The sequence below is a fragment of the Battus philenor genome, unplaced genomic scaffold (assembly GCF_028537555.1).
Source record: "Battus philenor isolate CCGP_79_NKW_IND1 unplaced genomic scaffold, ilBatPhil1.0.hap1 SCAF_52, whole genome shotgun sequence".
In the NCBI taxonomy this organism is placed as follows: Eukaryota; Metazoa; Arthropoda; class Insecta; order Lepidoptera; family Papilionidae; genus Battus; species Battus philenor.
The window spans coordinates 1-23,403 of record NW_027181718.1 but is presented as its reverse complement, the minus strand read 5'-3'; the positions used below and the strand labels follow the sequence as shown (position 1 = coordinate 23,403).

General features: G+C 46.7%; 13 protein-coding genes across 13 annotated transcripts; all 13 read left to right on the top strand.

The window, feature by feature from the left end:
• Positions 1 to 5,296: 5,296 nt before the first annotated feature.
• Positions 5,297 to 5,966, top strand: LOC137930027 (histone H2B). The gene has a single exon (XM_068773169.1). The coding sequence runs from the start codon at positions 5,349 to 5,351 to the stop codon at positions 5,721 to 5,723; it is 375 nt and encodes a 124-aa protein (XP_068629270.1). The 5' UTR covers positions 5,297 to 5,348; the 3' UTR covers positions 5,724 to 5,966.
• A 483-nt stretch (positions 5,967 to 6,449) lies between these two features.
• On the top strand, positions 6,450 to 7,256 carry LOC137930042 (histone H3). Its single transcript, XM_068773183.1, has one exon. The coding sequence runs from the start codon at positions 6,678 to 6,680 to the stop codon at positions 7,086 to 7,088; it is 411 nt and encodes a 136-aa protein (XP_068629284.1). The 5' UTR covers positions 6,450 to 6,677; the 3' UTR covers positions 7,089 to 7,256.
• Positions 7,257 to 7,767: 511 nt separating this feature from the next.
• On the top strand, positions 7,768 to 8,296 carry LOC137930043 (histone H4). The gene has a single exon (XM_068773184.1). It carries the CDS (start codon positions 7,874 to 7,876, stop codon positions 8,183 to 8,185), a length of 312 nt encoding a protein of 103 aa, XP_068629285.1. The 5' UTR covers positions 7,768 to 7,873; the 3' UTR covers positions 8,186 to 8,296.
• Positions 8,297 to 8,398: 102 nt separating this feature from the next.
• On the top strand, positions 8,399 to 11,009 carry LOC137930040 (histone H1-like). Its single transcript, XM_068773182.1, has one exon. The coding sequence runs from the start codon at positions 9,827 to 9,829 to the stop codon at positions 10,607 to 10,609; it is 783 nt and encodes a 260-aa protein (XP_068629283.1). The 5' UTR covers positions 8,399 to 9,826; the 3' UTR covers positions 10,610 to 11,009.
• Positions 11,010 to 11,234: 225 nt separating this feature from the next.
• On the top strand, positions 11,235 to 12,120 carry LOC137930023 (histone H2A). The gene has a single exon (XM_068773164.1). The coding sequence runs from the start codon at positions 11,589 to 11,591 to the stop codon at positions 11,961 to 11,963; it is 375 nt and encodes a 124-aa protein (XP_068629265.1). The 5' UTR covers positions 11,235 to 11,588; the 3' UTR covers positions 11,964 to 12,120.
• Positions 12,121 to 12,703: 583 nt separating this feature from the next.
• LOC137930022 (histone H2B) lies at positions 12,704 to 13,392 on the top strand. Its single transcript, XM_068773163.1, has one exon. The coding sequence runs from the start codon at positions 12,775 to 12,777 to the stop codon at positions 13,147 to 13,149; it is 375 nt and encodes a 124-aa protein (XP_068629264.1). The 5' UTR covers positions 12,704 to 12,774; the 3' UTR covers positions 13,150 to 13,392.
• Positions 13,393 to 13,875: 483 nt separating this feature from the next.
• On the top strand, positions 13,876 to 14,682 carry LOC137930035 (histone H3). Its single transcript, XM_068773177.1, has one exon. It carries the CDS (start codon positions 14,104 to 14,106, stop codon positions 14,512 to 14,514), a length of 411 nt encoding a protein of 136 aa, XP_068629278.1. The 5' UTR covers positions 13,876 to 14,103; the 3' UTR covers positions 14,515 to 14,682.
• Positions 14,683 to 15,193: 511 nt separating this feature from the next.
• On the top strand, positions 15,194 to 15,722 carry LOC137930036 (histone H4). The gene has a single exon (XM_068773178.1). The coding sequence runs from the start codon at positions 15,300 to 15,302 to the stop codon at positions 15,609 to 15,611; it is 312 nt and encodes a 103-aa protein (XP_068629279.1). The 5' UTR covers positions 15,194 to 15,299; the 3' UTR covers positions 15,612 to 15,722.
• A 102-nt stretch (positions 15,723 to 15,824) lies between these two features.
• On the top strand, positions 15,825 to 18,435 carry LOC137930034 (histone H1-like). Its single transcript, XM_068773176.1, has one exon. The coding sequence runs from the start codon at positions 17,253 to 17,255 to the stop codon at positions 18,033 to 18,035; it is 783 nt and encodes a 260-aa protein (XP_068629277.1). The 5' UTR covers positions 15,825 to 17,252; the 3' UTR covers positions 18,036 to 18,435.
• A 225-nt stretch (positions 18,436 to 18,660) lies between these two features.
• LOC137930021 (histone H2A) lies at positions 18,661 to 19,546 on the top strand. Its single transcript, XM_068773162.1, has one exon. It carries the CDS (start codon positions 19,015 to 19,017, stop codon positions 19,387 to 19,389), a length of 375 nt encoding a protein of 124 aa, XP_068629263.1. The 5' UTR covers positions 18,661 to 19,014; the 3' UTR covers positions 19,390 to 19,546.
• A 583-nt stretch (positions 19,547 to 20,129) lies between these two features.
• LOC137930020 (histone H2B) lies at positions 20,130 to 20,818 on the top strand. Its single transcript, XM_068773161.1, has one exon. It carries the CDS (start codon positions 20,201 to 20,203, stop codon positions 20,573 to 20,575), a length of 375 nt encoding a protein of 124 aa, XP_068629262.1. The 5' UTR covers positions 20,130 to 20,200; the 3' UTR covers positions 20,576 to 20,818.
• Positions 20,819 to 21,301: 483 nt separating this feature from the next.
• LOC137930009 (histone H3) lies at positions 21,302 to 22,108 on the top strand. The gene has a single exon (XM_068773149.1). The coding sequence runs from the start codon at positions 21,530 to 21,532 to the stop codon at positions 21,938 to 21,940; it is 411 nt and encodes a 136-aa protein (XP_068629250.1). The 5' UTR covers positions 21,302 to 21,529; the 3' UTR covers positions 21,941 to 22,108.
• Positions 22,109 to 22,618: 510 nt separating this feature from the next.
• LOC137930010 (histone H4) lies at positions 22,619 to 23,148 on the top strand. Its single transcript, XM_068773150.1, has one exon. It carries the CDS (start codon positions 22,726 to 22,728, stop codon positions 23,035 to 23,037), a length of 312 nt encoding a protein of 103 aa, XP_068629251.1. The 5' UTR covers positions 22,619 to 22,725; the 3' UTR covers positions 23,038 to 23,148.
• Positions 23,149 to 23,403: the final 255 nt, after the last annotated feature.

The window sequence follows — 23,403 nt, the reverse complement described above, 5'->3', positions numbered from 1 at the left end:
CCCACCCCGCCTTCCGCCCCTCCATTGTTTATAACTCGAGCATACGCGTTTCGCTCTTTAAGACCCTCGCTAGTTCACGTACCGAACAGTTGACCAAGAAAAAAAAATTCTGACGGTTTTTGTTCCAAGCTCGCTCGCAGGTAGTCGACGCGGACGGACGTGCGCTCCTATAGTGCAGTCCCCGGCAGCCCATGCTGCCCGCCAAAGTTACCGACGAGTAGTTGTGTAAATCAGTGTTCGACGCGACAGCCCGCCGGGCGGTCGTGTCTAGTGCAAGTGCGCGCAGCCGACGGTGCGCTCAGAGCGCCCGAGTGAGTGAGTGTGCACGTGCCACGCTGAGGTGGAAAACGCCGCTGGGTTCCAGTGGGGTAAGTACACCATTTATTTCGTCTCCCTTGGGAGACCAATTCGACGCCCTTACCTCCCGTTGGTGGCTGCCGCGCAAGCGAGCAGGCTACCGAGGGAGGAAAGACTCTCTCTCCCTGCCGCTAGGCGGGGAGTAACTAACTGACGCAACCATCCAACAGCACCAAGATGGAGGAACTAGGGAGGCACCTAGTCCTCTTCCTCCAGGAATCTCACCCCAAACTATGGGAAGGCTTCATAGCGAAGCATAAACGCTTCCTAGGAAGCGAAACCGACGACGGCACAGCAGTGCCGGGAAAAAACCCAAAGGCCGCACACAGGCCAGAGACCCGTCCGACCCCGCAGGGCCGGCCCTCCACCTCCTACGGGAGATCCGAAACGACCTCAGAGTCAGAGTCCAGCGGCTCCGACATGGAGGTCGAACAACACGCTAACTCGACAGGTGACGAGGGCTTCACCCTCGTTACTAAAAAGCGCAAACGTGCGCTCAAGAAAAGCGAAACCGAGGACACCTCGGTCCTCCCATCCCCAGGCGCATCGCCGCCTAAGAAAGTGGCCCAGACGGAGCGCAAGGCTCCGCAAGAAATCGAACCACAGGCACCCAGGGGTCCCAAACCCCCTCCGCCCATTATCCTTCAGGAGAAGGGCAAATGGGATGAGCTATCCAAATGGATAGCCAGAAATAAAATTTCTTGCCTTAAGGCAAAAAATACCCAGCAGGGTATCATTATCAACATAGGTACGGTAGACGACTACCGTAAACTTACAAAGCACCTCAGGGCACAGAACATAGGGTTTCACACCTATGCTCTCCCGGAGGACAAACAGCTAAGGGTTGTCATCAGAGGCATCCCTCTTGAGGTTGACGCAGGCCTGGCCTTCGAAGACCTTAAGGCACAAGGCATTCCGGCGAGGAGTGTCTACAGGATGTCCAACTCTAGGACAAAACAACCCATCCCCTTGTTGATGGCTTCAATTGAGCTCTCCCCGGAGGGCAAAAAAGTGTACAACGTAAAAACGTTGTGCCAGCTCAGCGGCATTAAAATAGAAACCCCGCATAGGAAAGGACAGGTAGGGCAGTGCCACAACTGCCAACTATACGGACATTCGGCGCGTAACTGTTACGCCCGCCCCCGATGCGTTAAATGTGATGGAGATCACAGCACAATTAAGTGCGATAGACCGGCCAACTCGGCCGACCCACCAACCTGCTGCCTGTGTAAGGCTGAAGGACATCCCGCGAACTATCGCGGAAGCTCCAAAGCTCCGCGCAGGCACCGCGGGGGTGCAAAGCGCAATCAGCGCTACCAGCACCGCCCCCGCCCGGAACCACGCGGTACCACAACCGCCACCCAGCCACCGCCAGCGCCGCTGCGCCCGGCACCGGCTCCACTAGTCTCGGCATGGGCCAAACCCCTGCCGGGAACCCAGTCAGCTCGAGCTGCGGCGGCCGCAAGGCCGCAACCACCAGCACCAGCAGCAAGAAAACCCACCCCCAGGGCAGGTATGACAGATTTAGGTGCGGGACTAGAGTCCCTTACGGGATTTTTGGACCGTATTGATATCGATAGCGTCCTAGCGCTATCAAATGACCTCCACGCCGCTAGCGGGTGGAAAGAAAGGATGGAGGTGGCGATCAGACACGCCGCAACAATCAGGGCTCTCAAAGCAGAGCACTAAACACAAGAACTAACCACAATGGGTAGTACAAATACACAAAGGACTAAACCTAAAACACTTACTGTCGCGTACTTTAACGCGGCCGGACTCCAGTCTCAGAGGGACGAGATCGGCTTGTTTCTTAGGGAGCACGATGTAGACATCATGCTCATTCAAGAAACATTTCTTAAACCAGCAACTCGCGACCCCAAGATAGCCAATTATGAAATAGTTAGACAGGACAGGCTGACCGGACCATTAGGCGGCACCCTGATCTATTACAAAAGAAAACTCCACTGTGTGCCTATCACACCCCCCCCTTTAGACAACTTAGAAGCCACCATCTGCAAGGTGGCAATGACGGGCCATCAGTCCCTAGTAATTGTGTCTGCATACCAACAATGCAAGAAACCAATATTAGAATCGGACCTGGAATCCATTATGAATCTAGGTCCAGCAGTGCTTCTGGCAGGTGACCTCAACAGTAAACACACCTCCTGGAACGCATCAGGCCAAAATCAGAACGGTAAGGTGCTCTTCAAGCTAGCGGGGACACTTAACTATGACATAGTTGCTCCAAATAAGCCGACGAGGTACTCACCTTCAGTCACCCATCGGCCGTCAACATTAGACATAGCGCTGCTTAAAAACATAACATTAGAAGTAGCAGCTATAAAGGTGGTACAAGATCTTACATCTGACCACCGACCAGTAGTCATGAAGCTGGGCCGGTCCGGCGGTGAGGTCCCTCTCACCAAAACCGTCGTCAACTGGCGTAGCCTCGGGGTCAAACTCGAGGCCACGAAATCCCAGTACCTGGATGAGATTCCAGACGTAATTGATACGCCCGACATAGCATGCCGAGCGATCAAATCCTTAACAGCTCACCTCTCATCAGCAATCGAAGAAGCCACAAGGGCGATACCCGAATCGGAACACCGACTCGGGGCTCTCCCAGGCTCCATTCGGAGGCTGATTAGGGAAAAGAATGCCGTTATGAGGCAGCATGACAAACATCCTTCTCAGGTTAACAAACAGCGACTGCGCCGCCTACAAAGGCAAGTGAAAGCGCGCGTCTCAGACTTTAGACATGATAGGTGGGATGCGCTGCTTCAGGACCTGGAACCGTCGCAGTACGCTTTCTGGCGGCTGGCCAGAAGCCTGAAGATGGACAACTGCGCAACCATCCCTCCCTTAGTTAGGACAAACAATGCCGATCTCGCCTTCGAGGACTCAGAAAAGGCCGAATGTTTAGCCGACAGTCTAGAAAACCAGTGCACACCATCTACGCACTATACCGACCCTATTCACTTACATCTGGTAAACACAGAAGTAAGTAGGAGAACCGCACTCCCCCCAGAGGGAGATGCATTACCGGAAGTGACAGAAAAGGAAGTCGCCGAGATCATAACAGATCTCAAACCTAATAAGGCACCCGGGCCGGACGGCATCACCAATAGGGTGCTCCGAGCCTTGCCCGGGCAGCTACTAACTCTGCTTGCAGGTATTTTCAATGTCCTGCTAGCCAGCTGCACCTTCCCCGACGAGTGGAAAGAAGCGGTCGTCATCGGCATCCCCAAGCCAGCCAAGCCCCGAGAGCTGCCAAGCAGCTACCGCCCCATAAGCCTCCTCTGCACCATGGGAAAAGTGTACGAGAGAATAATCCTATCAAGATTGAAGAAATTCGCATTCGGTCAAAACCTCATCCCGGACGAACAGTTCGGGTTCAGACCGAAGCATTCATGTGTACACCAAGTACACAGACTGACAGAACACATACTGTCAGGTCAAGGAAGATCAAAAAAGCCCGTCCTCACCGGCGCACTTTTCTTCGATGTCGAGAAAGCGTTCGACAAAGTCTGGCACGAGGGCTTAATATATAAGCTCTATCAACTCAAGGTGCCCGACAGGCTTGTGCTCACCATACAAGCCTTCTTGAAGAACCGCACGTTCAGATATCGTGTGGAAGGAGCCCGGTCCTCCAAAAGACCGCTCCTGGCAGGAGTACCACAAGGCTCCTGCCTCTCACCGCTCCTATTCTCGCTGTACACCAGCGACATACCAAAAGACCCCCAGGTCGGACTAGCTATGTTCGCCGACGACACGGCCCTGTTCTACACAGACAAGCATCAGGGCCGAATCACGATCAGACTCCAAACCGCGGCCAACCGCCTAGGCGAATGGTTCCGGAAGTGGAGAATCAACATCAATCCGGACAAAAGCGAAGCCGTCCTCTTCGGCCGGAAATTCGAAAGAAAGCCGATGCGCAGACTCAAGCCAGTACCTGAGAGAAGGAAACTAGGCAACATCACCCTCTTCGACCGTCCAATCCCATGGAAAGCATCGGTCAAGTATCTAGGAGTCACCCTAGACTCCCGACTAAACTTCTCACCTCACATCAAAACCGTGAGGAACAAAGCAGCCTTCGTATTGGGTAAACTCCACCCTCTACTCTGTGCCTCCAGCAAACTCTCGCTGAAGCACAAAATTCACATTTATAAAGCCTGCGTAAGACCTATACTGTCCTACGCAAGCGTAGTCTTCGCTCATGTCAGCGAGCTGAAATTGAATCGCCTGCAGGTAATTCAAAACCGCTTCATCCGGAAAGCAACCGGTGCGGCACCATACCAGAGGGACGTCGACCTCCACAGCGACTTAGACCTCCCCACAATCAGAGAATACTTTGGAGAGGCGTCAAGGAGATACTTCCATGACGCCATACATCATCCGAACAGTCTGGTGGTCCAAGCGGCCAACTACATACCAGACACACACGCAACGACAACAAAGCGTAGGCCACGCCACGCAGTGCCGGACGAGGACGCTCCGACCCCGAAAGGCATTAAAAAACGCCCCCTGAAAACATCAGAGGGGGCCACCACCAAGTAGACCACATCCAAGATGGCCAGGACACGCCCGACGAAGAGGGCGCACCGAATAGCTACTGCCAAGAGACAGTAGCGAGAAGAAAACATCGAAGAAGAAAACGAAGACAACATCATCATCATCAACACAGAAGACATGAAGACGAAAACTCCGATAAAGCCGACGCCGACTCCAACACCAACATCGAAGGAGGAAAGCCACAGCAACTCTAGCTAGTCTCTTGCAGCGCACACACGCGCCGAGAGTCAGCAGTAGGATAGTATATAAATATTAGCTCGCGGGTCTTCGACCCGCGAGCCCTGAGTCCGACGAAGTTGTGAAAGCCCGCAAGGCTAACAACATCATCATCATCAGAAACCAGTCAGTCAGTTTTTGTTCCAAACGGTTACATACTACCGACTACTACTGTACTATACTACGCTAGTGTTGTTGCAAACATGCCTCCCAAGACGAGCGGTAAGGCAGCCAAGAAGTCTGGCAAGGCCCAGAAGAATATTTCAAAGTCTGATAAAAAGAAGAAGAAGCATAAGAGGAAGGAGAGTTACGCTATCTACATCTACAAGGTGCTCAAGCAGGTTCATCCCGACACCGGAATCTCAAGCAAGGCGATGTCAATTATGAACTCTTTCGTGAACGACATCTTCGAACGCATCGCCGCCGAAGCTTCCCGTCTCGCGCACTACAACAAACGTTCGACTATCACCTCGAGGGAGGTCCAGACCTCCGTCAGATTGTTGCTTCCCGGCGAGTTGGCGAAGCACGCGGTCAGTGAAGGCACTAAAGCCGTCACGAAGTACACTAGCTCCAAGTGAAGAGGCGGAGGAAGTGGTTGTGACGGGGGCTACGTGTGATCGTGATTGCGGTTCTAATTTTCTCGTATCTCTCTCTGTCTTTCGATAAAGAAGGGGATAACCGACCGACCAACCAACCTACCACCTACCTACCCACCAATCGCAACACCGCCGCCACACCGAACGCCGTAGCTTGCTGCGTGACATATATCCGTGAGATATAAATGTTTATTAATTTCAAAGGCCCTTTTCAGGGCCATAAAACGATTCTATTATCAATACTGATACAATGTTTCTATAATAAGAGTACTCTGACAGAATGAATATATATATAATATGGTTTCGAAAATCGGTGGGCAATGCTTATACCTGAACACGATTATAATTAAATAAAATAAATTACAAGGTTCGACAATTCATTCTTTCTATATATATGTGTATATATATATATATATATATATAAACACACACACATATATATATATATATATATATATATATATAAATAACTATTTCACTCGCAGATCGTGCTATTATCGTGATCGTATTTAATATATATATATTACAATAGTATATACTTTAAATAATTAGTAGGTGTGTGATTTTGATGAACGGGAAGGAGTTAGTTACGTTCTATCCCTGCATGTTTTATTATTAAAAGATTTTGCTTGCTTATTACGAAATTAAATCGACATAGTAATTAGACAACCGTCAGTAAGCTGTTGTTGGTGGAGGGGGGGGGGGGGGGGGCGAATCATGTCGAGAGACGGAGCCGAATGAAACAGATAGAGTCGAGTGACAGAGAAAGAGAGTACATAAATAGCCAACTCGTAAACCAGTATAAAAGGCGGTCACGAAAAATTCAGATACGCATTTCGGTTTCGGAACTCGTATCGATCGGTGTTGTCGACGCCACAAACGTAGTGCACTTTTTATTTTACCGAATAACGAAGTAAAGAATATAAAGCAGTCGTGATGGCGCGTACCAAGCAGACCGCTCGCAAGTCCACCGGCGGTAAGGCTCCGCGGAAACAGTTAGCCACGAAGGCGGCGCGTAAGAGCGCTCCGGCCACCGGCGGCGTTAAGAAACCTCATCGCTATAGGCCCGGAACTGTCGCCCTTCGTGAGATCCGTCGTTACCAGAAGAGCACGGAACTCCTCATTCGCAAATTGCCATTTCAACGTCTAGTGCGAGAAATCGCCCAGGACTTCAAGACCGATCTGCGCTTCCAGAGTTCCGCGGTTATGGCACTCCAGGAGGCGAGCGAAGCCTACCTGGTAGGTCTCTTCGAAGACACGAATCTTTGCGCGATTCACGCGAAGAGAGTCACCATTATGCCGAAAGACATACAGCTGGCTCGTAGAATTCGCGGTGAACGCGCATAAGAAGTAGTGTGTGTCGGTCGTCTTAATGATAACCATGTTTATTATTAAGACATAAAAATTCAATAAAAAGGCCCTTTTAAGGGCCGCACATATTTCCGAATAATAATAATAATGACCCCCGTTTCTATCGAATAATTGAGAACGTTAAAAACACACACACACACACACACACACACACACACACACACTACCAAAACAAACTAACGAACCAACTAAACCATACCATTCATTAACTAGATCACTACACCTACCAGCAGCACCTACCATTACTACTATTATAGTAACACGCACCCAATAACAATGATGATGGGTTAATCATCAACAAAACGATCGATTGACGTATTATTAATGTAAATGTCTATTGGAGCGACCGCAAGAGTGCATGGGTGGGTGGTAGTACGTTCGTTGAATGAGAAAATAATGGACTTTTGGACAATTTTAACCTCTGCAATAAGGAACACTTATTTTCATTTTAATTCTCGTATTATTTATTATAACACAGAATATATTATTTTAATTCGACCGAAAGGTTGCTCCTTCTCTTTTGTTTATTATTATATGAATTGTCATTTTAATTGATTGAATATGCTTCTGTTCTGATGGCAAAGCAGCGCGCAACGCTAAGCCCCCTTTCCCCTCTCCCCGCAATCCCCTCCACTTTCAACCGGTATAAATAGTATAAAGGGACCGTCGTTTTAAGCGGCGGCATCAGATCATATTTCTACACGAAGACGTTCGCACGTTGCGCAAAGAAGAATTTATTTTGACGACACGACGACGACACAATGACCGGCCGTGGCAAGGGAGGAAAAGGTCTGGGAAAGGGTGGTGCGAAGCGGCACAGGAAGGTTCTCCGTGATAACATCCAAGGTATCACCAAGCCCGCGATCCGTCGTCTCGCTCGCAGGGGTGGAGTGAAACGTATCTCCGGTCTAATTTACGAAGAGACCCGAGGGGTGCTGAAGGTGTTCCTCGAGAACGTGATCCGCGACGCCGTTACCTACACCGAACACGCGAAGAGGAAGACCGTCACCGCCATGGACGTCGTGTACGCACTTAAACGTCAGGGCCGTACCCTATACGGTTTCGGCGGTTAGATACCAACACCATCGCCATCAGCAATGTTATTATTATTATTATTAATATCATCATCATAAGCGACCACCGCGTCGTTTATTTAAAAGGCCCTTTTCAGGGCCGTATATCAATCAAAATCAATATATGAAGCACTCAGCCGAGTGAGAGAGAAAAAAAAGTTTCTTGGCGATAGATGAACGGTCATAACATTCTTATTTACTATGACTGCACACATACACACACACCACCACCACCACTATCATCATCATCATCACGAGCTCGTAAAGACAGACGCGTATGTTGTTTACGGTGGTTCGTTGGTTGGCCGATATCCGATACAATAAATTAGTTATTACCTTCCGCTGGCTTCATCTGAGACACACACCCAGTGGAGTTTTTCACATACAGTTTACAATAGTATATAAAGTAAAAATAAATGTACAACATCCGTTACTTTCGTTGAAAATCGCGTGAGTCTATTATGATGATATTAGACTAGATTATTTCTTCATATCGTCGGTCGGTCGGTTCTGCCCTTTTCGTATCTGTCGAATGCTTAGTTAGTTAATCAATCGGTTAGGTACTACTACTACTACTACTACTACTACTACTGACGACGATCGATGCGATAAATAGGTGAGGACGACGTATATCACACACATCATACACGGACACCGCTATGAAGGTGTCGTGTTCGATGGTTTTAAATACGGGTATAAAGTATAATAACCTAATATATAGATATACGTAGATACTAAAATCTAATATGAATAATAAGATAAAGTTAGGGAAAATGCGAGGATATTTCGCTCGCTTAAGACGAGCCGCGTGCGGCGCTTGGCTCGATTCCGCGCGGAAGGTGGACGGGGACGCAGTGTTTACGCGCGGGTGTATTCTAACGTTTCGCAACCGCAGGGCGGTCGTTCTCTATAAAGATACTTACGAGAGTACGATTATTGTTATATTTTTCGGTTCATAAATAATTTTCAAAGGTCGCACCGGCAGCTCGGCGGCTTCGGTCCGCGAGAGTCGAGAGAGGTTCGTGTTTTACGACCTTCGAAGTTTAATCGGTCGTTGTGCATAGAATAATGCATTACCGGGGTGACCTTCGATTCCTGTCCGTCCTCTGGATACTGACTCTCGATGGACCGCGCGAAACTTTATCGAGAGTTCGATTACGTGGAGATAATACAATTTTAAACGCGACTCTCCGCACGCTCCGAATACACCGAACAAAATAAACCCCGTTCACCGGTCGCCCGCGCGCTCGATTCGCACTAGAGTTAGTTTACCGAGTGAACGATCTCAAATATTTACCACGCGGACATCGTTAAGGAATACGCGTGCGAGGGAAGTGTTGAAAATTTAATTTAATTCGGAACGATCTAGTGAAAAGTTATAACCGATCGTACGAGAAAACGTCTCTCGGCACCGCGGCTCTCCTTAAGGTAATGATGCGGAGCATTTCTTGGTGGCGCCATCTCGACCTAATATAATACAACTACTTACGGCTGTACTCTAATACCACTCGCCTAGTGTTATATCGAGTTTGATACGTAATATATTTACAAAGTTGTATAAAAGAACTTGAGTTTTTTTTTTTTATATATAAAATATTCTCTAACACGACCGTACGCATTCACAAGAATTGATTGTGCAAGATGGCCGACACAGCTGTAGCATCCGACGCACCGGCACCCGCAACTCCTGCGAAGAAACCGAAGGCGAAGCCCACTCATCCGAGAACTTCCGAGATGGTCACCAGCGCGATCAAGGAACTGAAGGAGCGAAGCGGATCCTCCCTGCAGGCGATAAAGAAATACATCGCGGCACAATACGAAGTCGATGCCGAAAAACTAGCACCGTTCATCAGGAAGTATCTGAAGAGCGCCGTAGAGTCCGGTGCTCTGATTCAGACGAAAGGCAAAGGAGCGTCCGGCTCGTTCAAATTGGAATCCAAATCCGCGTCCGCCTCCAAGAAACCCGCGACGGGCAAGAGTGCTCGCGGCGGCGGTGCTGTCTCCGAGGACGCCGGCGGTAAGAGAGGAGGAGGCGATTCTTCTGCCGGATCGGCAGCAGCGAAAGCTAAGAAGAAGAGAGGCGCAGCTCCCGCTGCCGCCGCTAAAGGAGGAAAGAAGGCAGCCGCAGCAGCGTCTCCTTCCAAGGCGAAGCAATCCGCCGCAGCCGCCGCCGCCTCGACCGCCGAGGAGAAGAAAGCGGCCGCTGCAGCTAAAAAGAAACCCGCGGCCGCGAGGAAGTCTGCCGCCGCCGGTTCGCAGGGCGGAGCCGCTTCGAAGGCAAAGAACGCCGCCGCACCTAAAGCTAAGAAGAGCGCTAAACCGCCAACAAAGAAGCCCAAAGCACCAAAACCGAAGAAAGCCGCAGCACCGAAATCCAAAACGACCGCTGCGGCCTCCAAGAAGGCTTCCGCCGCTAAGAAGTAAAGAGAGGAGGACATAGACACGCGATAAGTCCGAAACCGCCCGAGCCGCCGCCGCCGCCGCCACCTAATTGCCATCGCTTCGTCGTCATTACATATCATTCCTATGCGCGCGCAATGCAGTGTTGGCGGTGGTGATGATGATACGGCACGCGGTTCGTTCGCGAATATGCGAGCGCGCCAGCGTACCAGTGGAGGACGGTCGGCGGAAGGATCTTTCGCGGGGAGCAGAGGATGAAAAGCTTAAGCGTTACTCGCGTGAGGCATAGCGCGCGCGTTAACGGTGATTACACAACGCAAGCACAAAAGACAAAGTGTGTGTGTGTCTCCGTTCGCCGCGTATGACATGCATGCGTCCGCTCTAGCGACCGCATCCCTAAAAAGCCCTTTTCAGGGCTAACAAATATGTCGATTTTCGATTGAAAGAGAGAAATACGTTTCTTTATCGATAGTGAACGTCAAAGTCTAACTTAAACTATAAGATGATGATATATATACAATGCTTCAAGTAGTAATTAATGATAATGTGTATTTATATAAAAAAAAAAAAAAAAAAAAAAAAAATTACACAAACATCAACAACTGAACACCGTAACCTAAATAACGTGGATCTTATGGTTTCAAGACAAACCCTATAACTGATTGGCATACAACATTACGTTATTATTGTTTTCATATTTAAATGAACAAAATAGGTTTACATCGTCGGTGAGTGCGGTAGCTGATGCACCCCGAATGAAAGGATAGAGAGTCAAACGGAACCTCGCATACTACAACAAAAACGCGCACACCTTTGACTGACGTTCGCTCGTTGTCTACCCCACTAACTGACGTACCGTACGAACCGTATAACATCGAATGACCGAAATTCAATTTTTTAGTGATCACTTCTGATCTTTGTTATTTTATATATATATACATATATATATAACTTACGCGACGTGTTATATTAATTTGTTAACACAACCACTACTACATACAAGATGTCAGGACGCGGAAAAGGAGGCAAAGTAAAGGGGAAGGCGAAGTCACGTTCCAACCGTGCAGGACTTCAATTCCCGGTCGGGCGTATACATAGGTTGCTGCGTAAGGGTAACTACGCGGAGAGAGTCGGTGCGGGCGCTCCGGTTTACCTCGCGGCCGTCATGGAGTATCTAGCCGCTGAAGTTCTCGAGTTGGCCGGTAACGCGGCCCGCGACAACAAGAAGACCAGAATAATTCCGAGGCATCTTCAGCTGGCCATCAGAAACGACGAGGAGTTGAACAAACTTCTATCCGGAGTGACCATCGCGCAGGGCGGTGTACTGCCTAATATTCAGGCCGTTCTTCTGCCCAAGAAGACAGAGAAGAAGGCTTAAATTTTCTTCTTCTTCATCATCATCATCATCATGATCGTCGTGGTCGTCATCATCCCAATAGACATACACATATCGATTCTCCGTCATCGCACGCGACGGACATGATGTGTGGAGAGAGATTAATTAATAATTAAAAGGCCCTTTTCAGGGCCGCAAATATTTTCTATACGTATTCAAATGTGTGTAATACAGTCTCTATTTTATATAAGAGAGCGTCAACTGTTTGCCCGTACGAGTCTTCTCGCCTGCCGAATACCGGTGTGTTTATATATATATATATATATATATATATATATATGATTTAAAAAAAATTGTATGAATGGAGTAATACAAACTTCACATGGTGTATAGTATATAGTAGTACCACTTAAAAGCAATAAACCATCAATATATTTCACTTTGAAAACTGGAACATTTATGTATGTATACATATATATACATATATATGTATATATATAAATCGATGAACAATGAAATAAAACCTGTGACCGCCGGCGGGATCTTTATCGGGAAGTATAAAAGAATTTCTATGCGGTACAGATGCTAATACATGAACAAACATACACAACACAAAAACTACATACTTACTCTAGGAACACATCTAACCAACAAGCAAGCCAATCCCCTCCCCCACCCCGCCTTCCGCCCCTCCATTGTTTATAACTCGAGCATACGCGTTTCGCTCTTTAAGACCCTCGCTAGTTCACGTACCGAACAGTTGACCAAGAAAAAAATTCTGACGGTTTTTGTTCCAAACGGTTACATACTACCGACTACTACTGTACTATACTACGCTAGTGTTGTTGCAAACATGCCTCCCAAGACGAGCGGTAAGGCAGCCAAGAAGTCTGGCAAGGCCCAGAAGAATATTTCAAAGTCTGATAAAAAGAAGAAGAAGCATAAGAGGAAGGAGAGTTACGCTATCTACATCTACAAGGTGCTCAAGCAGGTTCATCCCGACACCGGAATCTCAAGCAAGGCGATGTCAATTATGAACTCTTTCGTGAACGACATCTTCGAACGCATCGCCGCCGAAGCTTCCCGTCTCGCGCACTACAACAAACGTTCGACTATCACCTCGAGGGAGGTCCAGACCTCCGTCAGATTGTTGCTTCCCGGCGAGTTGGCGAAGCACGCGGTCAGTGAAGGCACTAAAGCCGTCACGAAGTACACTAGCTCCAAGTGAAGAGGCGGAGGAAGTGGTTGTGACGGGGGCTACGTGTGATCGTGATTGCGGTTCTAATTTTCTCGTATCTCTCTCTGTCTTTCGATAAAGAAGGGGATAACCGACCGACCAACCAACCTACCACCTACCTACCCACCAATCGCAACACCGCCGCCACACCGAACGCCGTAGCTTGCTGCGTGACATATATCCGTGAGATATAAATGTTTATTAATTTCAAAGGCCCTTTTCAGGGCCATAAAACGATTCTATTATCAATACTGATACAATGTTTCTATAATAAGAGTACTCTGACAGAATGAATATATATATAATATGGTTTCGAAAATCGGTGGGCAATGCTTATACCTGAACACGATTATAATTAAATAAAATAAATTACAAGGTTCGACAATTCATTCTTTCTATATATATGTGTATATATATATATATATATATATAAACACACACACATATATATATATATATATATATATATATATAAATAACTATTTCACTCGCAGATCGTGCTATTATCGTGATCGTATTTAATATATATATATTACAATAGTATATACTTTAAATAATTAGTAGGTGTGTGATTTTGATGAACGGGAAGGAGTTAGTTACGTTCTATCCCTGCATGTTTTATTATTAAAAGATTTTGCTTGCTTATTACGAAATTAAATCGACATAGTAATTAGACAACCGTCAGTAAGCTGTTGTTGGTGGAGGGGGGGGGGGGGGGGGCGAATCATGTCGAGAGACGGAGCCGAATGAAACAGATAGAGTCGAGTGACAGAGAAAGAGAGTACATAAATAGCCAACTCGTAAACCAGTATAAAAGGCGGTCACGAAAAATTCAGATACGCATTTCGGTTTCGGAACTCGTATCGATCGGTGTTGTCGACGCCACAAACGTAGTGCACTTTTTATTTTACCGAATAACGAAGTAAAGAATATAAAGCAGTCGTGATGGCGCGTACCAAGCAGACCGCTCGCAAGTCCACCGGCGGTAAGGCTCCGCGGAAACAGTTAGCCACGAAGGCGGCGCGTAAGAGCGCTCCGGCCACCGGCGGCGTTAAGAAACCTCATCGCTATAGGCCCGGAACTGTCGCCCTTCGTGAGATCCGTCGTTACCAGAAGAGCACGGAACTCCTCATTCGCAAATTGCCATTTCAACGTCTAGTGCGAGAAATCGCCCAGGACTTCAAGACCGATCTGCGCTTCCAGAGTTCCGCGGTTATGGCACTCCAGGAGGCGAGCGAAGCCTACCTGGTAGGTCTCTTCGAAGACACGAATCTTTGCGCGATTCACGCGAAGAGAGTCACCATTATGCCGAAAGACATACAGCTGGCTCGTAGAATTCGCGGTGAACGCGCATAAGAAGTAGTGTGTGTCGGTCGTCTTAATGATAACCATGTTTATTATTAAGACATAAAAATTCAATAAAAAGGCCCTTTTAAGGGCCGCACATATTTCCGAATAATAATAATAATGACCCCCGTTTCTATCGAATAATTGAGAACGTTAAAAACACACACACACACACACACACACACACACACACACACTACCAAAACAAACTAACGAACCAACTAAACCATACCATTCATTAACTAGATCACTACACCTACCAGCAGCACCTACCATTACTACTATTATAGTAACACGCACCCAATAACAATGATGATGGGTTAATCATCAACAAAACGATCGATTGACGTATTATTAATGTAAATGTCTATTGGAGCGACCGCAAGAGTGCATGGGTGGGTGGTAGTACGTTCGTTGAATGAGAAAATAATGGACTTTTGGACAATTTTAACCTCTGCAATAAGGAACACTTATTTTCATTTTAATTCTCGTATTATTTATTATAACACAGAATATATTATTTTAATTCGACCGAAAGGTTGCTCCTTCTCTTTTGTTTATTATTATATGAATTGTCATTTTAATTGATTGAATATGCTTCTGTTCTGATGGCAAAGCAGCGCGCAACGCTAAGCCCCCTTTCCCCTCTCCCCGCAATCCCCTCCACTTTCAACCGGTATAAATAGTATAAAGGGACCGTCGTTTTAAGCGGCGGCATCAGATCATATTTCTACACGAAGACGTTCGCACGTTGCGCAAAGAAGAATTTATTTTGACGACACGACGACGACACAATGACCGGCCGTGGCAAGGGAGGAAAAGGTCTGGGAAAGGGTGGTGCGAAGCGGCACAGGAAGGTTCTCCGTGATAACATCCAAGGTATCACCAAGCCCGCGATCCGTCGTCTCGCTCGCAGGGGTGGAGTGAAACGTATCTCCGGTCTAATTTACGAAGAGACCCGAGGGGTGCTGAAGGTGTTCCTCGAGAACGTGATCCGCGACGCCGTTACCTACACCGAACACGCGAAGAGGAAGACCGTCACCGCCATGGACGTCGTGTACGCACTTAAACGTCAGGGCCGTACCCTATACGGTTTCGGCGGTTAGATACCAACACCATCGCCATCAGCAATGTTATTATTATTATTATTAATATCATCATCATAAGCGACCACCGCGTCGTTTATTTAAAAGGCCCTTTTCAGGGCCGTATATCAATCAAAATCAATATATGAAGCACTCAGCCGAGTGAGAGAGAAAAAAAAGTTTCTTGGCGATAGATGAACGGTCATAACATTCTTATTTACTATGACTGCACACATACACACACACCACCACCACCACTATCATCATCATCATCACGAGCTCGTAAAGACAGACGCGTATGTTGTTTACGGTGGTTCGTTGGTTGGCCGATATCCGATACAATAAATTAGTTATTACCTTCCGCTGGCTTCATCTGAGACACACACCCAGTGGAGTTTTTCACATACAGTTTACAATAGTATATAAAGTAAAAATAAATGTACAACATCCGTTACTTTCGTTGAAAATCGCGTGAGTCTATTATGATGATATTAGACTAGATTATTTCTTCATATCGTCGGTCGGTCGGTTCTGCCCTTTTCGTATCTGTCGAATGCTTAGTTAGTTAATCAATCGGTTAGGTACTACTACTACTACTACTACTACTACTACTGACGACGATCGATGCGATAAATAGGTGAGGACGACGTATATCACACACATCATACACGGACACCGCTATGAAGGTGTCGTGTTCGATGGTTTTAAATACGGGTATAAAGTATAATAACCTAATATATAGATATACGTAGATACTAAAATCTAATATGAATAATAAGATAAAGTTAGGGAAAATGCGAGGATATTTCGCTCGCTTAAGACGAGCCGCGTGCGGCGCTTGGCTCGATTCCGCGCGGAAGGTGGACGGGGACGCAGTGTTTACGCGCGGGTGTATTCTAACGTTTCGCAACCGCAGGGCGGTCGTTCTCTATAAAGATACTTACGAGAGTACGATTATTGTTATATTTTTCGGTTCATAAATAATTTTCAAAGGTCGCACCGGCAGCTCGGCGGCTTCGGTCCGCGAGAGTCGAGAGAGGTTCGTGTTTTACGACCTTCGAAGTTTAATCGGTCGTTGTGCATAGAATAATGCATTACCGGGGTGACCTTCGATTCCTGTCCGTCCTCTGGATACTGACTCTCGATGGACCGCGCGAAACTTTATCGAGAGTTCGATTACGTGGAGATAATACAATTTTAAACGCGACTCTCCGCACGCTCCGAATACACCGAACAAAATAAACCCCGTTCACCGGTCGCCCGCGCGCTCGATTCGCACTAGAGTTAGTTTACCGAGTGAACGATCTCAAATATTTACCACGCGGACATCGTTAAGGAATACGCGTGCGAGGGAAGTGTTGAAAATTTAATTTAATTCGGAACGATCTAGTGAAAAGTTATAACCGATCGTACGAGAAAACGTCTCTCGGCACCGCGGCTCTCCTTAAGGTAATGATGCGGAGCATTTCTTGGTGGCGCCATCTCGACCTAATATAATACAACTACTTACGGCTGTACTCTAATACCACTCGCCTAGTGTTATATCGAGTTTGATACGTAATATATTTACAAAGTTGTATAAAAGAACTTGAGTTTTTTTTTTTTATATATAAAATATTCTCTAACACGACCGTACGCATTCACAAGAATTGATTGTGCAAGATGGCCGACACAGCTGTAGCATCCGACGCACCGGCACCCGCAACTCCTGCGAAGAAACCGAAGGCGAAGCCCACTCATCCGAGAACTTCCGAGATGGTCACCAGCGCGATCAAGGAACTGAAGGAGCGAAGCGGATCCTCCCTGCAGGCGATAAAGAAATACATCGCGGCACAATACGAAGTCGATGCCGAAAAACTAGCACCGTTCATCAGGAAGTATCTGAAGAGCGCCGTAGAGTCCGGTGCTCTGATTCAGACGAAAGGCAAAGGAGCGTCCGGCTCGTTCAAATTGGAATCCAAATCCGCGTCCGCCTCCAAGAAACCCGCGACGGGCAAGAGTGCTCGCGGCGGCGGTGCTGTCTCCGAGGACGCCGGCGGTAAGAGAGGAGGAGGCGATTCTTCTGCCGGATCGGCAGCAGCGAAAGCTAAGAAGAAGAGAGGCGCAGCTCCCGCTGCCGCCGCTAAAGGAGGAAAGAAGGCAGCCGCAGCAGCGTCTCCTTCCAAGGCGAAGCAATCCGCCGCAGCCGCCGCCGCCTCGACCGCCGAGGAGAAGAAAGCGGCCGCTGCAGCTAAAAAGAAACCCGCGGCCGCGAGGAAGTCTGCCGCCGCCGGTTCGCAGGGCGGAGCCGCTTCGAAGGCAAAGAACGCCGCCGCACCTAAAGCTAAGAAGAGCGCTAAACCGCCAACAAAGAAGCCCAAAGCACCAAAACCGAAGAAAGCCGCAGCACCGAAATCCAAAACGACCGCTGCGGCCTCCAAGAAGGCTTCCGCCGCTAAGAAGTAAAGAGAGGAGGACATAGACACGCGATAAGTCCGAAACCGCCCGAGCCGCCGCCGCCGCCGCCACCTAATTGCCATCGCTTCGTCGTCATTACATATCATTCCTATGCGCGCGCAATGCAGTGTTGGCGGTGGTGATGATGATACGGCACGCGGTTCGTTCGCGAATATGCGAGCGCGCCAGCGTACCAGTGGAGGACGGTCGGCGGAAGGATCTTTCGCGGGGAGCAGAGGATGAAAAGCTTAAGCGTTACTCGCGTGAGGCATAGCGCGCGCGTTAACGGTGATTACACAACGCAAGCACAAAAGACAAAGTGTGTGTGTGTCTCCGTTCGCCGCGTATGACATGCATGCGTCCGCTCTAGCGACCGCATCCCTAAAAAGCCCTTTTCAGGGCTAACAAATATGTCGATTTTCGATTGAAAGAGAGAAATACGTTTCTTTATCGATAGTGAACGTCAAAGTCTAACTTAAACTATAAGATGATGATATATATACAATGCTTCAAGTAGTAATTAATGATAATGTGTATTTATATAAAAAAAAAAAAAAAAAAAAAAAAAATTACACAAACATCAACAACTGAACACCGTAACCTAAATAACGTGGATCTTATGGTTTCAAGACAAACCCTATAACTGATTGGCATACAACATTACGTTATTATTGTTTTCATATTTAAATGAACAAAATAGGTTTACATCGTCGGTGAGTGCGGTAGCTGATGCACCCCGAATGAAAGGATAGAGAGTCAAACGGAACCTCGCATACTACAACAAAAACGCGCACACCTTTGACTGACGTTCGCTCGTTGTCTACCCCACTAACTGACGTACCGTACGAACCGTATAACATCGAATGACCGAAATTCAATTTTTTAGTGATCACTTCTGATCTTTGTTATTTTATATATATATACATATATATATAACTTACGCGACGTGTTATATTAATTTGTTAACACAACCACTACTACATACAAGATGTCAGGACGCGGAAAAGGAGGCAAAGTAAAGGGGAAGGCGAAGTCACGTTCCAACCGTGCAGGACTTCAATTCCCGGTCGGGCGTATACATAGGTTGCTGCGTAAGGGTAACTACGCGGAGAGAGTCGGTGCGGGCGCTCCGGTTTACCTCGCGGCCGTCATGGAGTATCTAGCCGCTGAAGTTCTCGAGTTGGCCGGTAACGCGGCCCGCGACAACAAGAAGACCAGAATAATTCCGAGGCATCTTCAGCTGGCCATCAGAAACGACGAGGAGTTGAACAAACTTCTATCCGGAGTGACCATCGCGCAGGGCGGTGTACTGCCTAATATTCAGGCCGTTCTTCTGCCCAAGAAGACAGAGAAGAAGGCTTAAATTTTCTTCTTCTTCATCATCATCATCATCATGATCGTCGTGGTCGTCATCATCCCAATAGACATACACATATCGATTCTCCGTCATCGCACGCGACGGACATGATGTGTGGAGAGAGATTAATTAATAATTAAAAGGCCCTTTTCAGGGCCGCAAATATTTTCTATACGTATTCAAATGTGTGTAATACAGTCTCTATTTTATATAAGAGAGCGTCAACTGTTTGCCCGTACGAGTCTTCTCGCCTGCCGAATACCGGTGTGTTTATATATATATATATATATATATATATATATATGATTTAAAAAAAATTGTATGAATGGAGTAATACAAACTTCACATGGTGTATAGTATATAGTAGTACCACTTAAAAGCAATAAACCATCAATATATTTCACTTTGAAAACTGGAACATTTATGTATGTATACATATATATACATATATATGTATATATATAAATCGATGAACAATGAAATAAAACCTGTGACCGCCGGCGGGATCTTTATCGGGAAGTATAAAAGAATTTCTATGCGGTACAGATGCTAATACATGAACAAACATACACAACACAAAAACTACATACTTACTCTAGGAACACATCTAACCAACAAGCAAGCCAATCCCCTCCCCCACCCCGCCTTCCGCCCCTCCATTGTTTATAACTCGAGCATACGCGTTTCGCTCTTTAAGACCCTCGCTAGTTCACGTACCGAACAGTTGACCAAGAAAAAAATTCTGACGGTTTTTGTTCCAAACGGTTACATACTACCGACTACTACTGTACTATACTACGCTAGTGTTGTTGCAAACATGCCTCCCAAGACGAGCGGTAAGGCAGCCAAGAAGTCTGGCAAGGCCCAGAAGAATATTTCAAAGTCTGATAAAAAGAAGAAGAAGCATAAGAGGAAGGAGAGTTACGCTATCTACATCTACAAGGTGCTCAAGCAGGTTCATCCCGACACCGGAATCTCAAGCAAGGCGATGTCAATTATGAACTCTTTCGTGAACGACATCTTCGAACGCATCGCCGCCGAAGCTTCCCGTCTCGCGCACTACAACAAACGTTCGACTATCACCTCGAGGGAGGTCCAGACCTCCGTCAGATTGTTGCTTCCCGGCGAGTTGGCGAAGCACGCGGTCAGTGAAGGCACTAAAGCCGTCACGAAGTACACTAGCTCCAAGTGAAGAGGCGGAGGAAGTGGTTGTGACGGGGGCTACGTGTGATCGTGATTGCGGTTCTAATTTTCTCGTATCTCTCTCTGTCTTTCGATAAAGAAGGGGATAACCGACCGACCAACCAACCTACCACCTACCTACCCACCAATCGCAACACCGCCGCCACACCGAACGCCGTAGCTTGCTGCGTGACATATATCCGTGAGATATAAATGTTTATTAATTTCAAAGGCCCTTTTCAGGGCCATAAAACGATTCTATTATCAATACTGATACAATGTTTCTATAATAAGAGTACTCTGACAGAATGAATATATATATAATATGGTTTCGAAAATCGGTGGGCAATGCTTATACCTGAACACGATTATAATTAAATAAAATAAATTACAAGGTTCGACAATTCATTCTTTCTATATATATGTGTATATATATATATATATATATATAAACACACACACATATATATATATATATATATATATATATATAAATAACTATTTCACTCGCAGATCGTGCTATTATCGTGATCGTATTTAATATATATATATTACAATAGTATATACTTTAAATAATTAGTAGGTGTGTGATTTTGATGAACGGGAAGGAGTTAGTTACGTTCTATCCCTGCATGTTTTATTATTAAAAGATTTTGCTTGCTTATTACGAAATTAAATCGACATAGTAATTAGACAACCGTCAGTAAGCTGTTGTTGGTGGAGGGGGGGGGGGGGGGGGCGAATCATGTCGAGAGACGGAGCCGAATGAAACAGATAGAGTCGAGTGACAGAGAAAGAGAGTACATAAATAGCCAACTCGTAAACCAGTATAAAAGGCGGTCACGAAAAATTCAGATACGCATTTCGGTTTCGGAACTCGTATCGATCGGTGTTGTCGACGCCACAAACGTAGTGCACTTTTTATTTTACCGAATAACGAAGTAAAGAATATAAAGCAGTCGTGATGGCGCGTACCAAGCAGACCGCTCGCAAGTCCACCGGCGGTAAGGCTCCGCGGAAACAGTTAGCCACGAAGGCGGCGCGTAAGAGCGCTCCGGCCACCGGCGGCGTTAAGAAACCTCATCGCTATAGGCCCGGAACTGTCGCCCTTCGTGAGATCCGTCGTTACCAGAAGAGCACGGAACTCCTCATTCGCAAATTGCCATTTCAACGTCTAGTGCGAGAAATCGCCCAGGACTTCAAGACCGATCTGCGCTTCCAGAGTTCCGCGGTTATGGCACTCCAGGAGGCGAGCGAAGCCTACCTGGTAGGTCTCTTCGAAGACACGAATCTTTGCGCGATTCACGCGAAGAGAGTCACCATTATGCCGAAAGACATACAGCTGGCTCGTAGAATTCGCGGTGAACGCGCATAAGAAGTAGTGTGTGTCGGTCGTCTTAATGATAACCATGTTTATTATTAAGACATAAAAATTCAATAAAAAGGCCCTTTTAAGGGCCGCACATATTTCCGAATAATAATAATAATGACCCCCGTTTCTATCGAATAATTGAGAACGTTAAAAACACACACACACACACACACACACACACACACACACACTACCAAAACAAACTAACGAACCAACTAAACCATACCATTCATTAACTAGATCACTACACCTACCAGCAGCACCTACCATTACTACTATTATAGTAACACGCACCCAATAACAATGATGATGGGTTAATCATCAACAAAACGATCGATTGACGTATTATTAATGTAAATGTCTATTGGAGCGACCGCAAGAGTGCATGGGTGGGTGGTAGTACGTTCGTTGAATGAGAAAATAATGGACTTTTGGACAATTTTAACCTCTGCAATAAGGAACACTTATTTTCATTTTAATTCTCGTATTATTTATTATAACACAGAATATATTATTTTAATTCGACCGAAAGGTTGCTCCTTCTCTTTTGTTTATTATTATATGAATTGTCATTTTAATTGATTGAATATGCTTCTGTTCTGATGGCAAAGCAGCGCGCAACGCTAAGCCCCCTTTCCCCTCTCCCCGCAATCCCCTCCACTTTCAACCGGTATAAATAGTATAAAGGGACCGTCGTTTTAAGCGGCGGCATCAGATCATATTTCTACACGAAGACGTTCGCACGTTGCGCAAAGAAGAATTTATTTTGACGACACGACGACGACACAATGACCGGCCGTGGCAAGGGAGGAAAAGGTCTGGGAAAGGGTGGTGCGAAGCGGCACAGGAAGGTTCTCCGTGATAACATCCAAGGTATCACCAAGCCCGCGATCCGTCGTCTCGCTCGCAGGGGTGGAGTGAAACGTATCTCCGGTCTAATTTACGAAGAGACCCGAGGGGTGCTGAAGGTGTTCCTCGAGAACGTGATCCGCGACGCCGTTACCTACACCGAACACGCGAAGAGGAAGACCGTCACCGCCATGGACGTCGTGTACGCACTTAAACGTCAGGGCCGTACCCTATACGGTTTCGGCGGTTAGATACCAACACCATCGCCATCAGCAATGTTATTATTATTATTATTAATATCATCATCATAAGCGACCACCGCGTCGTTTATTTAAAAGGCCCTTTTCAGGGCCGTATATCAATCAAAATCAATATATGAAGCACTCAGCCGAGTGAGAGAGAAAAAAAAGTTTCTTGGCGATAGATGAACGGTCATAACATTCTTATTTACTATGACTGCACACATACACACACACCACCACCACCACTATCATCATCATCATCACGAGCTCGTAAAGACAGACGCGTATGTTGTTTACGGTGGTTCGTTGGTTGGCCGATATCCGATACAATAAATTAGTTATTACCTTCCGCTGGCTTCATCTGAGACACACACC

Bases quoted from the DNA above. Each gene is read 5' to 3' on its own strand.
- LOC137930027 (XM_068773169.1), top strand. From the start codon at position 5,349: ATGCCTCCCAAGACGAGCGGTAAGGCAGCCAAGAAGTCTGGCAAGGCC.
- LOC137930042 (XM_068773183.1), top strand. From the start codon at position 6,678: ATGGCGCGTACCAAGCAGACCGCTCGCAAGTCCACCGGCGGTAAGGCT.
- LOC137930043 (XM_068773184.1), top strand. From the start codon at position 7,874: ATGACCGGCCGTGGCAAGGGAGGAAAAGGTCTGGGAAAGGGTGGTGCG.
- LOC137930040 (XM_068773182.1), top strand. From the start codon at position 9,827: ATGGCCGACACAGCTGTAGCATCCGACGCACCGGCACCCGCAACTCCT.
- LOC137930023 (XM_068773164.1), top strand. From the start codon at position 11,589: ATGTCAGGACGCGGAAAAGGAGGCAAAGTAAAGGGGAAGGCGAAGTCA.
- LOC137930022 (XM_068773163.1), top strand. From the start codon at position 12,775: ATGCCTCCCAAGACGAGCGGTAAGGCAGCCAAGAAGTCTGGCAAGGCC.
- LOC137930035 (XM_068773177.1), top strand. From the start codon at position 14,104: ATGGCGCGTACCAAGCAGACCGCTCGCAAGTCCACCGGCGGTAAGGCT.
- LOC137930036 (XM_068773178.1), top strand. From the start codon at position 15,300: ATGACCGGCCGTGGCAAGGGAGGAAAAGGTCTGGGAAAGGGTGGTGCG.
- LOC137930034 (XM_068773176.1), top strand. From the start codon at position 17,253: ATGGCCGACACAGCTGTAGCATCCGACGCACCGGCACCCGCAACTCCT.
- LOC137930021 (XM_068773162.1), top strand. From the start codon at position 19,015: ATGTCAGGACGCGGAAAAGGAGGCAAAGTAAAGGGGAAGGCGAAGTCA.
- LOC137930020 (XM_068773161.1), top strand. From the start codon at position 20,201: ATGCCTCCCAAGACGAGCGGTAAGGCAGCCAAGAAGTCTGGCAAGGCC.
- LOC137930009 (XM_068773149.1), top strand. From the start codon at position 21,530: ATGGCGCGTACCAAGCAGACCGCTCGCAAGTCCACCGGCGGTAAGGCT.
- LOC137930010 (XM_068773150.1), top strand. From the start codon at position 22,726: ATGACCGGCCGTGGCAAGGGAGGAAAAGGTCTGGGAAAGGGTGGTGCG.